Below are 12,167 nucleotides of genomic sequence, written 5' to 3' on the forward strand. Positions count from 1 at the left end.
GCAACGGATCAGTCGTTTTCAAGATGTCAACTGATGCAACGGATGTGTTTTTTACAGGATTCCTTTCACAGGAATCCTGTGAAAAAACTGGTCCGTTACATCTGTTATGCGTCCGTTTTTTGACGGATCAGTCATGATCCGTTTTTGTTTGGGACAGCCCAGTGGGTGTGCCAAACATGCTGGGCATGCTCAGTAGAGCATGACGGAATCCTGCACTGGATTCCGTCGTAAGACGGATTACGACGGAATCCAGCACCATAGACAAACATTACAAGCGTGACGGATGGCAACGGATTCCTGCGGGGCGCGTTTATTTTGACGGCCCGAAAAACGTTACATTCTGCATTGCTACCCGCTCGGCGGTCAGTCAAAAACGACGGACCGCGACGCAGCGGATGCAACGCAGGGTCATCAGTCGCAATCCGTCACTAATAGAAGTCTATGGAGAAATACTGGATTCCTGCAAAATATTTTGCAGGATACCGTAATTCCCCAAGGCGACGGATTGTGACTGATGTAAAACAACTGAAGTGTGAACTTAGCCTTAGGAGTCTCGACAGAAACTAGCCAGATATCCCTCCGGGAAGGACCTAGCCAAGGAGTGGCTCTTTTTTTAGGAAACCACCCCAACCACCATATTAAGTGGCCCTTTTAGTCAATATCCAACTCTTTGACGAGTTTGAAGATATGACAAGGGAAATACCAAGGCCAGGTATCCATCCACAGACAGCTGTTTCGGGGTATTGCCCCTCATCAGTGTGGAGTAGGATTCTGGCTAGGTGGGAGCAATGCCTAGTAGACCAACAAGACAAAACAATCACTGATCTCGGGGAGACCATCCAGAGGAAACACTGCCGGCAGCCAACAAAGGTGCTCAACACAGTGAGTGGTCTGTAGCAGTGGTGGTCACATATGTTTGCTACCTCTCTAGTCTCACAGGGGACTGCGAGCCACTCCGTTCTTGGCATTAGTGGTGGTCTCCGTAGCAGGATTCCCAGCCGTAATACATTTTATCATCTAGCTTGTGGACGGGTAATCACATCTCATTCCATCAGCCATGACAGTGCCTGTTAGTGTAGTGGGAGGACCATCTCTTACCTGCCAGCATCTGCGGCTCCTCTTTTGATTAGTCAGCCAGTCCAGTTAGTAAAAGATCCGCGGATGCCAGCAGTTAAAAGGTGGAGTTTTCACTTCTATGCAGCGGCCATTGCCCACTATCGTGGCTGATGGAATGAGACGTGCAAACTGATTTGCACCAATTTCAGAAAATGTTATTTAGGGACATACCCTTTGTTATGTAACGTCTTATGATCAATGCCTCAATAATCTTTTATTCTCTTCTGTCTTGTAGCTAAAACTGGAGGACCGGTCTTTAGTGCCCAGGGATGCCGTGCGTCGCATGAGTTCAAAGGTAATGTCCAGCTCGTCATTGCAACTTCTCCACGTCTTTATATAGATTCCTTGGTTTTCTTAGCTTTTCTTCCCTTCTATTGCAGGACGGTCAGTGCGGCACTGTCATTGATGTAAACATAGACTGTATGGTAAAAGTGGTGGGGACCAGCTGCTTCCTATATCCAGTCAACAGCAGGGACCTGCAGCACATATGGGTGAGATTTATGAGTTCTCTATTTGTATAGGTGTTTATGAATAAAAGGGAAGCCTATTAACCCCTTCACATATCCCGACATAACATTATTGTATATGCCTGTCCGGGTGCAGGATGTGTATGGAGCTGGCTCAGGAACTGTATCTGATCTATACTGGGCAGATACCAGCTGTATTACACAGTCGGCATCTGCCTATAACTACATTGGCAGGAGCGAAGTTCTGAATGCTGCTGTTTAATAGCTTATATGCTGCTGTCAATCACTGACCGCAGTGTTTAAATGGAATTGTTACTAGTGCGGTCATGAACCAGCTCCCATTGCCCCACCCCAACAACGTGACTTCATGGTGGGTTTTGTAGAAGACCAATTACTTGTCTTAAGTTGCATTCCGCATAACCCATGTTAGATGCAGACTGGTTAAGCGACGCTCCAGCGATCCCACCAGCGAGCTGACTTGGCAGGGATCGCTGGAGCGTCGCTACATGGTCGCTGGTGAGCTGTCAATCAGGCAAATCTCCACAGAGATCAGCCACCAGCGACATGTAACAACGCTGTGCTTGGTAACCATAGTACACATCAGGTTACTAAGCAAAGTGCTTTGCTTAGTAACGCGATGTGTACCTTGGCTATGTGAGCAGGGAGCCGGCTTCTAGAAGCTGCTGACGCTGTTAACCAAGGTAAATATCGGGTAACCAAGCAAAGCCTTTGCTTGGTTACCCGATGTGTACCTTGGTTACCAGCGTCCGCAGAAGCCGGCTCCCTGCACATTCAAATCGTTGGCTCCCGCTGTCAAACACAGCGATGTGTGCTTCACAGCGGGAGAGCAACGACCAAAAAAATGTTCCAGGACATTCAGCAACGACCGGCGACCTCACAGCAGGGGCCAGGTCGTTGCTGGATGTCACACACCGCAACCTCGCTAGCAACATCGCTGTTGCGTCACAAAAAACGTGACTCGGTAGCGATGTCTCTTAGTGAGACGTGGCCTTTACTTGTATTATACCTCTTTAGTGTTGAAGACATGTAAGAAGGATTGAAAATATTTTGATACTTCTGCAACAAGTCTTGTATTAGAGTAGGGAGATCTTCTAAGATATTTTCTATTGTGTAAAGATCACTGATCAGTAGTCATCGCCTCAATTGTAAAGCTACAGGTAGATGACAGATTCACCTATGGCTATACTTTGAGGCCACAACTCAATGCTTTCCTTTATTTGTACAGTGACCTCTGCACAGGTGACATCTTGTCCACCCCCCCCATAGAAGTCTGCAGTCTTCATGTTCCTGTGGTTCATGTTGTCCTGCTTAGATGGACGATCTCCTAATCTTGTATAGAGAATAAAGTAAAAACGTCGCAATCAAAAAATTCCCTATCCAAAAGGGTTCTTTTGCTGATTACTGGTTTTTGACTGCTCTGAACCCAATAGATCCTGAGATCAGAGCTGTGGAAGACGAGAATACAGCTCTATAGCCCTGTCAATGCAGTAGAAGTGAGCATGTGCGGCCTCTGCTTCATTTATTGTATATAGGACTGCTGGGTACTGTTACACTATCTCCTGCACTCTTATAGACACTGAATGGAGCAGAGTCCGGACATGCTCACCTACGCTTCTTTCATGATGGGCCCGTTCTCGAGGTGCCAGAGCCCTAAACTAGCGGATGAGTAGCGGTAAATCTTGCCTTTTGGGAATAATCCTTTAAAAAAAATTGCTCACTGCCTGGCTTCAATTAGTATAATATGTAGGCGATAAAGGCTGAAGGCAGTAGGACAGTCTCTGGGGACCACTCAAGATAATACATTTTGCATGGTAAAGTATTCAAAGCATAATAAAATGAATGAATTCTTGAAGCCATTCCAGTAACCACCTTCTTCCTTTTGCTTTTTCTCAATAGCCCATCATGTATGGAGATTACATTGTATATGACTGCTGGTTGGGAAAAGTCTATGACCTTAAAAACCAAGTAATTCTAAAGTTGTCTAATGGAGCGAGGTAAGCGTATACCAGATAAATGTGCGTTGTGTAGTGCAGGGCGCTTTTCATTGTCCCTGCTGTTACATTGCCTTCTCACGTGACTCTTGTTGCAGGTGCTCTATGAGTACAGAAGATGCCTCTAAACTGTATGATGTCTGTCCACACGCCAATGACACGGTAAGAATATCAACTTTCTCCTGTTTTAAGAACTTTTCTATTGCTGCCTTTGATAATAGGGGTTCTGTCAATCTTTTTACAAAGAAGTTGCTGATGATTTTATAGGCCTTAGTCTACCGCTGCACTTCAAATGGGTAATAATATTCAACATTGCAATTTACCTTCTACACTAAATGCTCTTCTCAAGAATGGAGGGATTTTTAATTTAATAGTGTACTGCTCGTTGCCTACATGACTCGCCACTCTGCAGTCTGGTCGGTTACCTAGGTAAGACGCATGCGCTTCTTGGCTCTGTGGTTTTCGAACCTGCTCTCGGCCCTCTGAAGCTGGCTGGATCGGTCCTACTACAGTCCCCCTGAGAATCTCCTATGGCGTAGAGGAAAAGTTTCCTCTACTAATAGCTTGGGAGAGTGCACGGTTCATATCAGTGGCATGGCCATATCACTGACCTCCTAACTGTCAATCTTAAGGAGTGTACTGCCCCTGGCAAAGCTGGAAGCCAGGTCCCAGGAACAGTGCACTCCTGAAGATAAAATGTTAGAGCAAACCCTTAAAGAAGGTATCCACTTTAATGTTGATGACCTATTTTTAGGATAGGACATCAATGTCTGATCGACCTGAGTTGACACCTCACACCCCCGCTGATCTCTGCGACGCCGCCAGAAATACTCCGTTCTGGTGCTTCCCCATCTTCTGATAGCGGCCGGGTACTGCACATCTGCCTCGTGTTGATTAGAATGGGAGGCGGGACGTACAGTGGCCGCGGCCAGGTACTGCACATCCGCCTCCCATTCTAATCAATAGGAGGCAGATGTGCAGTACCCAGCTACTATCAGAAGATGAAGCAGCGCCGGAACTGAGCATTTCCGGCTGCTTGTTGCCACCACCAAGCACAGCTGATCGGTGGTGCAGGGTGTCGAACCCTGGCCGATCAGATATTGATTACCTATCCTAAGGATAAGTCATCAATGTAAAAGTAGTGGCCAACCTCTTTAAGTAGTCGACCATTCATTTGTTGCCAGCTATCATTTTACCCAGCAATAATAGCTATTTGCTGGAGAATAGAGAGGCTATCCAAGCCATATTTCCCAACCAGTTACATCCTCCTAAGACAGGGGTGGGCAATTAAATTTCTCATGGGGCCGCATGAGAACTTGGGATCCTTTTAGATGGCCGGACTGATATACCTAACTCAATTCTACCCAATACTATGTATGTATGTATGTATGTATGTATGTATGTATGTATGTATGTATGTATGTATGTATGTATGTATATGTATGTATATATATATATATATATATATATATATATATATATATATATATATATATATATATTTAGATGTTGTTGTGTGTAGTTACCAAGTGTTTGTGTAGGGCGCTGTACATGTTCTGGGTGTTGTCTGGGTGTGGCGGGGGGGTGAGAGCGGTGTTGTATGTGTGTTGCATTGTTTGTGGAGCGCTGTGTGTGTGTGTTGTGCGGTATGTGCGTATATTTATGTATGCCGCGGTGTTTGTGTGTTGGGTGTTGTGTGTGTGCGGCGTTGTGTGTGTGTGTGTGTGGGTGTCTGTGTATGGCGGTGTTTGTGGTTCCCAGTGTGTGTGTGTGGTTTGTGTGTGGGTGTGTGTGTTGGGGGGAGGTGTGCACCTCCCATCGTGCTCAATCCCCCATGCTGCGCACCCCCCATCGTGCTCCATCCCCCCCATGCTGCCCACCCCCATCGTGCTCCATCCCCGATGCTGCGCACTCCCCATCGTGCTCCATCCCCCATGCTGCGCACCCCCCATCGTGCTCCATCCCCCATGCTGCGCACCCCCCATCGTGCTACATTACCCATGCTGCGCACTCCCCATCGTACTCCATCCCCCATGCTATAATAGTTCTCCTATTATACTCAGAGAGGAGTATAATAGGAGGACTATAATAGGAGGAGTAGTCCTGGGGGGAGAGGAGTATAATGCCGGCTCCCTGCACATGTGTACCGGGAGCCGGTGTACGCTGGTAACTATGATGCACATCGGGTAACTAAGGAACCTTAGTTACCCGATGTGTATAATGGTTACCAGCGTACACCGGCTCTGTCACGATCCCAGCAGCGCAAGGTTATGTCTGGCGATGCATGCGGAGGGCCGGGGCGAGCGGCCAATCCATGCGGAGGGCGGGGCCAGGCCGAGGCGAGCGACCAATCCGTGGGGGGGCGGAGCCGAGGCGAGCGGCCAATCCGTGGGGGGCGGGGCCATGGCGAGCCCAGCGGCCAATCAGCTTTGTGTCACCGTAAGGACACAATTTTACAGACAGACAGACAGACAGACAGACAGACAGACAGACAGACAGACAGACAGACAGACAGACAGACAGACAGACAGACAGACAGACAGACAGACAGACAGACAGTGTGTGTGTATATATATATATATATATATATATATATATTAGTGTGTATAGATATATTTTATACTGCACCTGTAATGCATTACATCACTATATACTGCCCCTGTAATACATTATAGCACTACAGTTAGGTCCAGAAATATTTGGACAGTGACACAAGTTTTGTTATTTTAGCTGTTTACAAAAACATGTTCAGAAATACAATTATATATATAATATGGGCTGAAAGTGCACACTCCCAGCTGCAATATGAGAGTTTTCACATCCAAATCGGAGAAAGGGTTTAGGAATCATAGCTCTGTAATGCATAGCCTCCTCTTTTTCAAGGGACCAAAAGTAATTGGACAAAGGACTCTAAGGGCTGCAATTAACTCTGAAGGCGTCTCCCTCGTTAACCTGTAATCAATGAAGTAGTTAAAAGGTCTGGGGTTGATTACAGGTGTGTGGTTTTGCATTTGGAAGATGTTGCTGTGACCAGACAACATGCGGTCTAAGGAACTCTCAATTGAGGTGAAGCAGAACATCCTGAGGCTGAAAAAAAAGAAAAAATCCATCAGAGAGATAGCAGACATGCTTGGAGTAGCAAAATCAACAGTCGGGTACATTCTGAGAAAAAAGGAATTGACTGGTGAGCTTGGGAACTCAAAAAGGCCTGGGCGTCCACGGATGACAACAGTGGTGGATGATCGCCGCATACTTTCTTTGGTGAAGAAGAACCCGTTCACAACATCAACTGAAGTCCAGAACACTCTCAGTGAAGTAGGTGTATCTGTCTCTAAGTCAACAGTAAAGAGAAGACTCCATGAAAGTAAATACAAAGGGTTCACATCTAGATGCAAACCATTCATCAATTCCAAAAATAGACAGGCCAGAGTTAAATTTGCTGAAAAACACCTCATGAAGCCAGCTCAGTTCTGGAAAAGTATTCTATGGACAGATGAGACCAAAATCAACCTGTACCAGAATGATGGAAAGAAAAAAGTTTGGAGAAGAAAGGGAACGGCACATGATCCAAGGCACACCACATCCTCTGTAAAACATGGTGGAGGCAACGTGATGGCATGGGCATGCATGGCTTTCAATGGCACTGGGTCACTTGTGTTTATTGATGACATAACAGCAGACAAGAGTAGCCGGATGAATTCTGAAGTGTACCGGGATATACTTTCAGCCCAGATTCAGCCAAATGCCGCAAAGTTGATCGGACGGCGCTTCATAGTACAGATGGACAATGACCCCAAGCATACAGCCAAAGCTACCCAGGAGTTCATGAGTGCAAAAAAGTGGAACATTCTGCAATGGCCAAGTCAATCACCAGATCTTAACCCAATTGAGCATGCATTTCACTTGCTCAAATCCAGACTTAAGACGGAAAGACCCACAAACAAGCAAGACCTGAAGGCTGCGGCTGTAAAGGCCTGGCAAAGCATTAAGAAGGAGGAAACCCAGCGTTTGGTGATGTCCATGGGTTCCAGACTTAAGGCAGTGATTGCCTCCAAAGGATTCGCAACAAAATATTGAAAATAAAAATATTTTGTTTGGGTTTGGTTTATTTGTCCAATTACTTTTGACCTCCTAAAATGTGGAGTGTTTGTAAAGAAATGTGTACAATTCCTACAATTTCTATCAGATATTTTTGTTCAAACCTTCAAATTAAACGTTACAATCTGCACTTGAATTCTGTTGTAGAGGTTTAATTTCAAATCCAATGTGGTGGCATGCAGAGCCCAACTCGCGAAAATTGTGTCACTGTCCAAATATTTCTGGACCTAACTGTATATACTGCCCCTGTAATGCATTACAACACTATATACTGCGCCTGTAAAACTACATCATTACATTCCCATATACTACATCACTACACCCAAATATTACACCAGTTACCCCCCCCCCCCTCCTCAGGTTATTAGTGACCACTCACCTCTCCCTCCTCAGGCACCTCCGTACGGGTCCCGTGCCGAGCTGCTTCTTCCCTGGTACGGGCCCTGGCTGCGCCGCTGTTGTTCTTGTACGGCACCTGCCCCCGCCGCTGCGTCTCTGTCCAGGCACCGGCTGGTGCCGCTTCTCCTGCCGGGCGGAACTTTTCAAATGACACACACGTGCTGTACTGCCGACATCAGGGCGCGTGTGTGTCACAGAGAAAGCTGCCGGGGCAGGGAACAGAGGACTGATCCTGAAGCTCCGCACAGTGTAGCAGCGGAACGCAGGAATCTGTCCGGCAGCGTTCTCTGACACACGCGCGCCCTGTTGTACAGTACAGCGCGTGTGTGTCATTTGAAAAGTTCCTGCCCGGCAGGAGAAGCTGCACTACGTCTCCAACTCTGATCTAATGGGCGGGCCGGTCACAGACAGTAGACGGGCCGGATGTGGCCCGCGGGCCGCCCCTTGCCCAGGTCTGTCCCCTGCCCAGGTCAGTCCTAAGAGGAACCATGTACATAATTGTGTTGCTTGGCATTTTAGGCAGGTGATGAACACTCAACAAATAGAAAGTCCATCACTGGGTTCCCTTCCTTCCTTTGATGACCACATAAAATTGCAGGGAAAAATGATCTTCAGGGGATGGTCCTCTGAAACATGAATCCTAACAGAAGATGGGGAAATTTTAAAGCTTAGTCACAGACAATCTGCTTCAGATCAGAGGTGGTCTTTTGGAGAGGGCTTCTTGTATATACATCACTCTTTGTTCTTTTGCAGGGCCTGTTTTTTGATGACTCCTATGGCTTCTACCCAGGCCAAGTGCTTATAGGTCCATCCAAAGTTTTCACAAACGTTCAGTGGCTTTCTGGCATGAAGCCAGTCCTGAGCGCCAAGAGCAAGTTCCGAGTTGGCGTTGAAGAGGTTAGTACAGTGTGGCACATTGTTGTGTTTACCTCCTGTCCTGTGCCCACCTACACAGCATCCTGTCTACCAGGCTTTCTACTGCATGTTGGCGTCATGTCTCTGCTTACTAAAGCCCACCTTCACACCCTCTCCATCGTACATTCCTCTTCTCACCCTATCCTGTTGTGCTCTATCCAGGTGCAAGTAACAGAGCTGAGAATAACCTGGATTACAAAAAGCTTTTGTCTTGGGGGTTCAGATTCTATGGACCCTCCATCGTCTGTTATAACGCAAGAAAACTTGCACAAGTGAGTAAGCGGCGGCTGTGTTACATCTGGAATATTACCATGTCTTTAGTCCCTACTGATACATTTTTTGATAATCTCGTTAATGACACTGATCGTTGATCAGTGCACACATTTAATATAGCACCCCATGTAAGTTTACAATTACGGCTCCGTACACTTGCGATGTATGGCGTAACACCTTGACCTAAAGTCTTTGCATCTAACCGTTCCCTTTCTTCTCACCTCTTCTGTAACGTGTCTTAATCTATTCGTGTGTAGCTATTCAGTGAATGTCTATTTATGTTCTAGGAGCCTGAACTATTGCTCCTTAGACTGCTAGTTATGATCAGAATATGTACAATTATCTGAGTAAAACGTCTTACAAAGTGAACATTCCTTAAAGCGCACCAATCACGAGGATTTTCCTATATACCCTAAAGCCGGTGCTATACTGGCACTTTCAGGCTGGTTCTACACATACCATAAGTTGTCAGCTCGGATGTATAGGTTTTGAAATGCAAGTAAAGTTTTTAAAATGTACATCTTTTTGATTGGCAGCAGCTGCCGATCAGTTGATAGCTGGGGTGGGTTTTGATAGTGATTCCTGCCCCCTGCCTGTTGGTTTTCCCCCTACCTTATATTTATACTAATTCTATTATAGAAGTGTTTTACTAATGGTTGTGGCTAGAAGGACTTGTGCTGATGTCATAATCATGTGACCAGAAGGGGCGGAGCATCAGCCAACATAACTGATACCAAGAAGCAACATTATTTTTCTGTTGGCTGAGGCCCCGCCCTTTCTGGTCAAATGGGTATGACATCAGCAAGGTCCTTCTAGCCACTTTGATTTAGCCACAACCACTAGTAAAACACTTCTGTAACGGAATTGGCATAAATAAAAGATGGAGCAACAACAGGCATGGGGGCGGGAATCACTATGAAAACCCACCCCAGCTATTACCTGATCAGCAGCTGCTGCCAATCAAAAAAGCTGTTATTTTTACAAACTTTTGTGTTTCAAAACCTATACATCTGAGCTGACCACTACAGGTATGTATAGAATCAGCCCGATAGTGCCAGCATACCACTGGCTTTAGGGTATATAGGAAAATGCTGATGATTGGTGCACTTTAAAGGGAGTGTCCATACAGTATTTAAATGTGGAGTTACCCGAGACTTCATCTTTTGCTTTGCATTTTTTTTTTTTTTTTTTTTTTTTTTTTTTGTGTGAATGAGATTTTTTAGAAATCTCATGCACTCTTCTGGTGCGGTCATGCGTTGCAGACATGATTCCAAAGCATTTTCAGTACGCCTTAACATAACCTATACCGGGACTTGCTGGGTACCCCCAATACTGCTAATAAGTCTATATTTGTGGAATTGATTGGCTTTTCACACTATTCTTGCCATGTCCCCATAGTAAAATTGTAGCAGTACGTGTCTTGTCTTTTTTGGTTTGCTTGCCTTCTCTTCTTCCGTTTGTTCCTTGTTGATTGTGAGACTTGCCCTTGTTTTAGGTTTTCCCTCTTTTTTTCCTATGTTAGGGTGAAGAGGCTCGGCTCCTTTGACCACACACAGCGGCAGCTGGGAGAGCGCTGTTTGTACATCTTCCCAACCATGGTAGAACCCACTAAACTCTTATGTGAGAGTCTGGAGAAGAATTGCCTGCTTGGAGAGATGACTAGCACTCGAAAGGTATATAGTGCTGATAAGTTAGACAGCGAAAAGGGTTCTTGTCCAAATCTATGCAGAACAGAAATATAAAGACAATACTTTTTCTATGTACACAAGAGGCCTGGTCTCTCAAATATTATTCACAAATTTGTCTAAATCTGTTAATGAGCACTTCTTCTGTAGAGCTAATCCATACACCTCACAGGTGTGGCATATCAAGATGCTGATTAGACAGCCTGATTATTGCACAGGAGTGCCTTAAGGCCGCTTTACACGCAACCACATCGCTAACGAGATGTCTTTGGGGTCACGGAATCCGTGACGCACATCCGGCCTCGTTAGCGACGTCGTTGCGTGTGAAACGCACGAATGACCGTTAACTATCAAAATTACTTACCTGATCGTTGACGCGTCGTTATATTCCCGATTATCGTTGCTGTTGCAGGACGCAGGTTGTTCGTCGTTCCTGCGGCAGCACACATCACTACCTGTGACACCGCAGGAACGAGGAACAACACCGTACCTGCGGCCGCCCGCAATGTGGAAGGAAGGAGGTGGGCGGGATGTTCCATCCGCTCTTCTCCGCCCCTCTGCTTCTATTGGGCAGCCGCTTAGTGACGCCGCTGTGCCGCCGCACGAACCGCCCCCTTAGAAAGGAGGCGGTTCGCCGGCCACAGCGACGTCGCTAGGCAGGTAACTACGTGTGACCGTTCTTAGCGATGTTGTGCGTCACGGGCAGCGATTTGCACGCTAGCGATGTTTGGTGTGTGTAAAGTGCCCTTTAGGCTGGCCACATTAAAAGGCCACTGTAAAATGTGCTGTCTTACAGTACTGGGGATGTGGCAGAAAATCAGTCCAGTCACTTCCCTCACGCAGCGCTACACCTCTCCTTCACTTAGAGCAAATTGACTGTGGTGTGTGGCCTGTGGAATATTGGTCCACTCCTCTTCAATGGCTGTGTAAAGTTGCTGGATATTGGCAGGAACTTGGACACATTGATCCAGAGCGTCCCATACTCATTGGGTGACCTGTCCGGTGAGATGCTGGCCATGTAAGAACTGGGATGTTTTCCGCTTCCAGGAATTGTATACAGATCTTTGCAACATGGGACCGTGCATTATCCTGTTGCAACGTGTCATCATGCTATGCTTCCAAAACGGCATCAATAAAATGCACCTGTATTCATTGTCAATAACATACACTTGCCCGTAACCTATTCTCACCGCCACCATGGG

At 46.3% G+C, this 12,167-nt stretch overlaps 1 protein-coding gene across 1 annotated transcript in view; it reads left to right on the forward strand.

Moving 5' to 3' along the window:
• UBE2O (ubiquitin conjugating enzyme E2 O) overlaps positions 1-12,167 on the forward strand; it is a 107,002-nt gene that overhangs the window by 19,208 nt on the left and 75,627 nt on the right. Inside the window, exons 2-8 of the mRNA XM_075349569.1 lie at positions 1,352-1,411; positions 1,497-1,607; positions 3,501-3,598; positions 3,694-3,757; positions 8,846-8,989; positions 9,170-9,279; positions 10,803-10,953. Coding sequence (XP_075205684.1) covers positions 1,352-1,411; positions 1,497-1,607; positions 3,501-3,598; positions 3,694-3,757; positions 8,846-8,989; positions 9,170-9,279; positions 10,803-10,953 — 738 coding nt within the window. The remainder of the gene's footprint in view (positions 1-1,351; positions 1,412-1,496; positions 1,608-3,500; positions 3,599-3,693; positions 3,758-8,845; positions 8,990-9,169; positions 9,280-10,802; positions 10,954-12,167) is intronic.

This window comes from Anomaloglossus baeobatrachus, chromosome 5 (assembly GCF_048569485.1).
Source record: "Anomaloglossus baeobatrachus isolate aAnoBae1 chromosome 5, aAnoBae1.hap1, whole genome shotgun sequence".
Lineage (NCBI taxonomy): Eukaryota > Metazoa > Chordata > Amphibia > Anura > Aromobatidae > Anomaloglossus > Anomaloglossus baeobatrachus.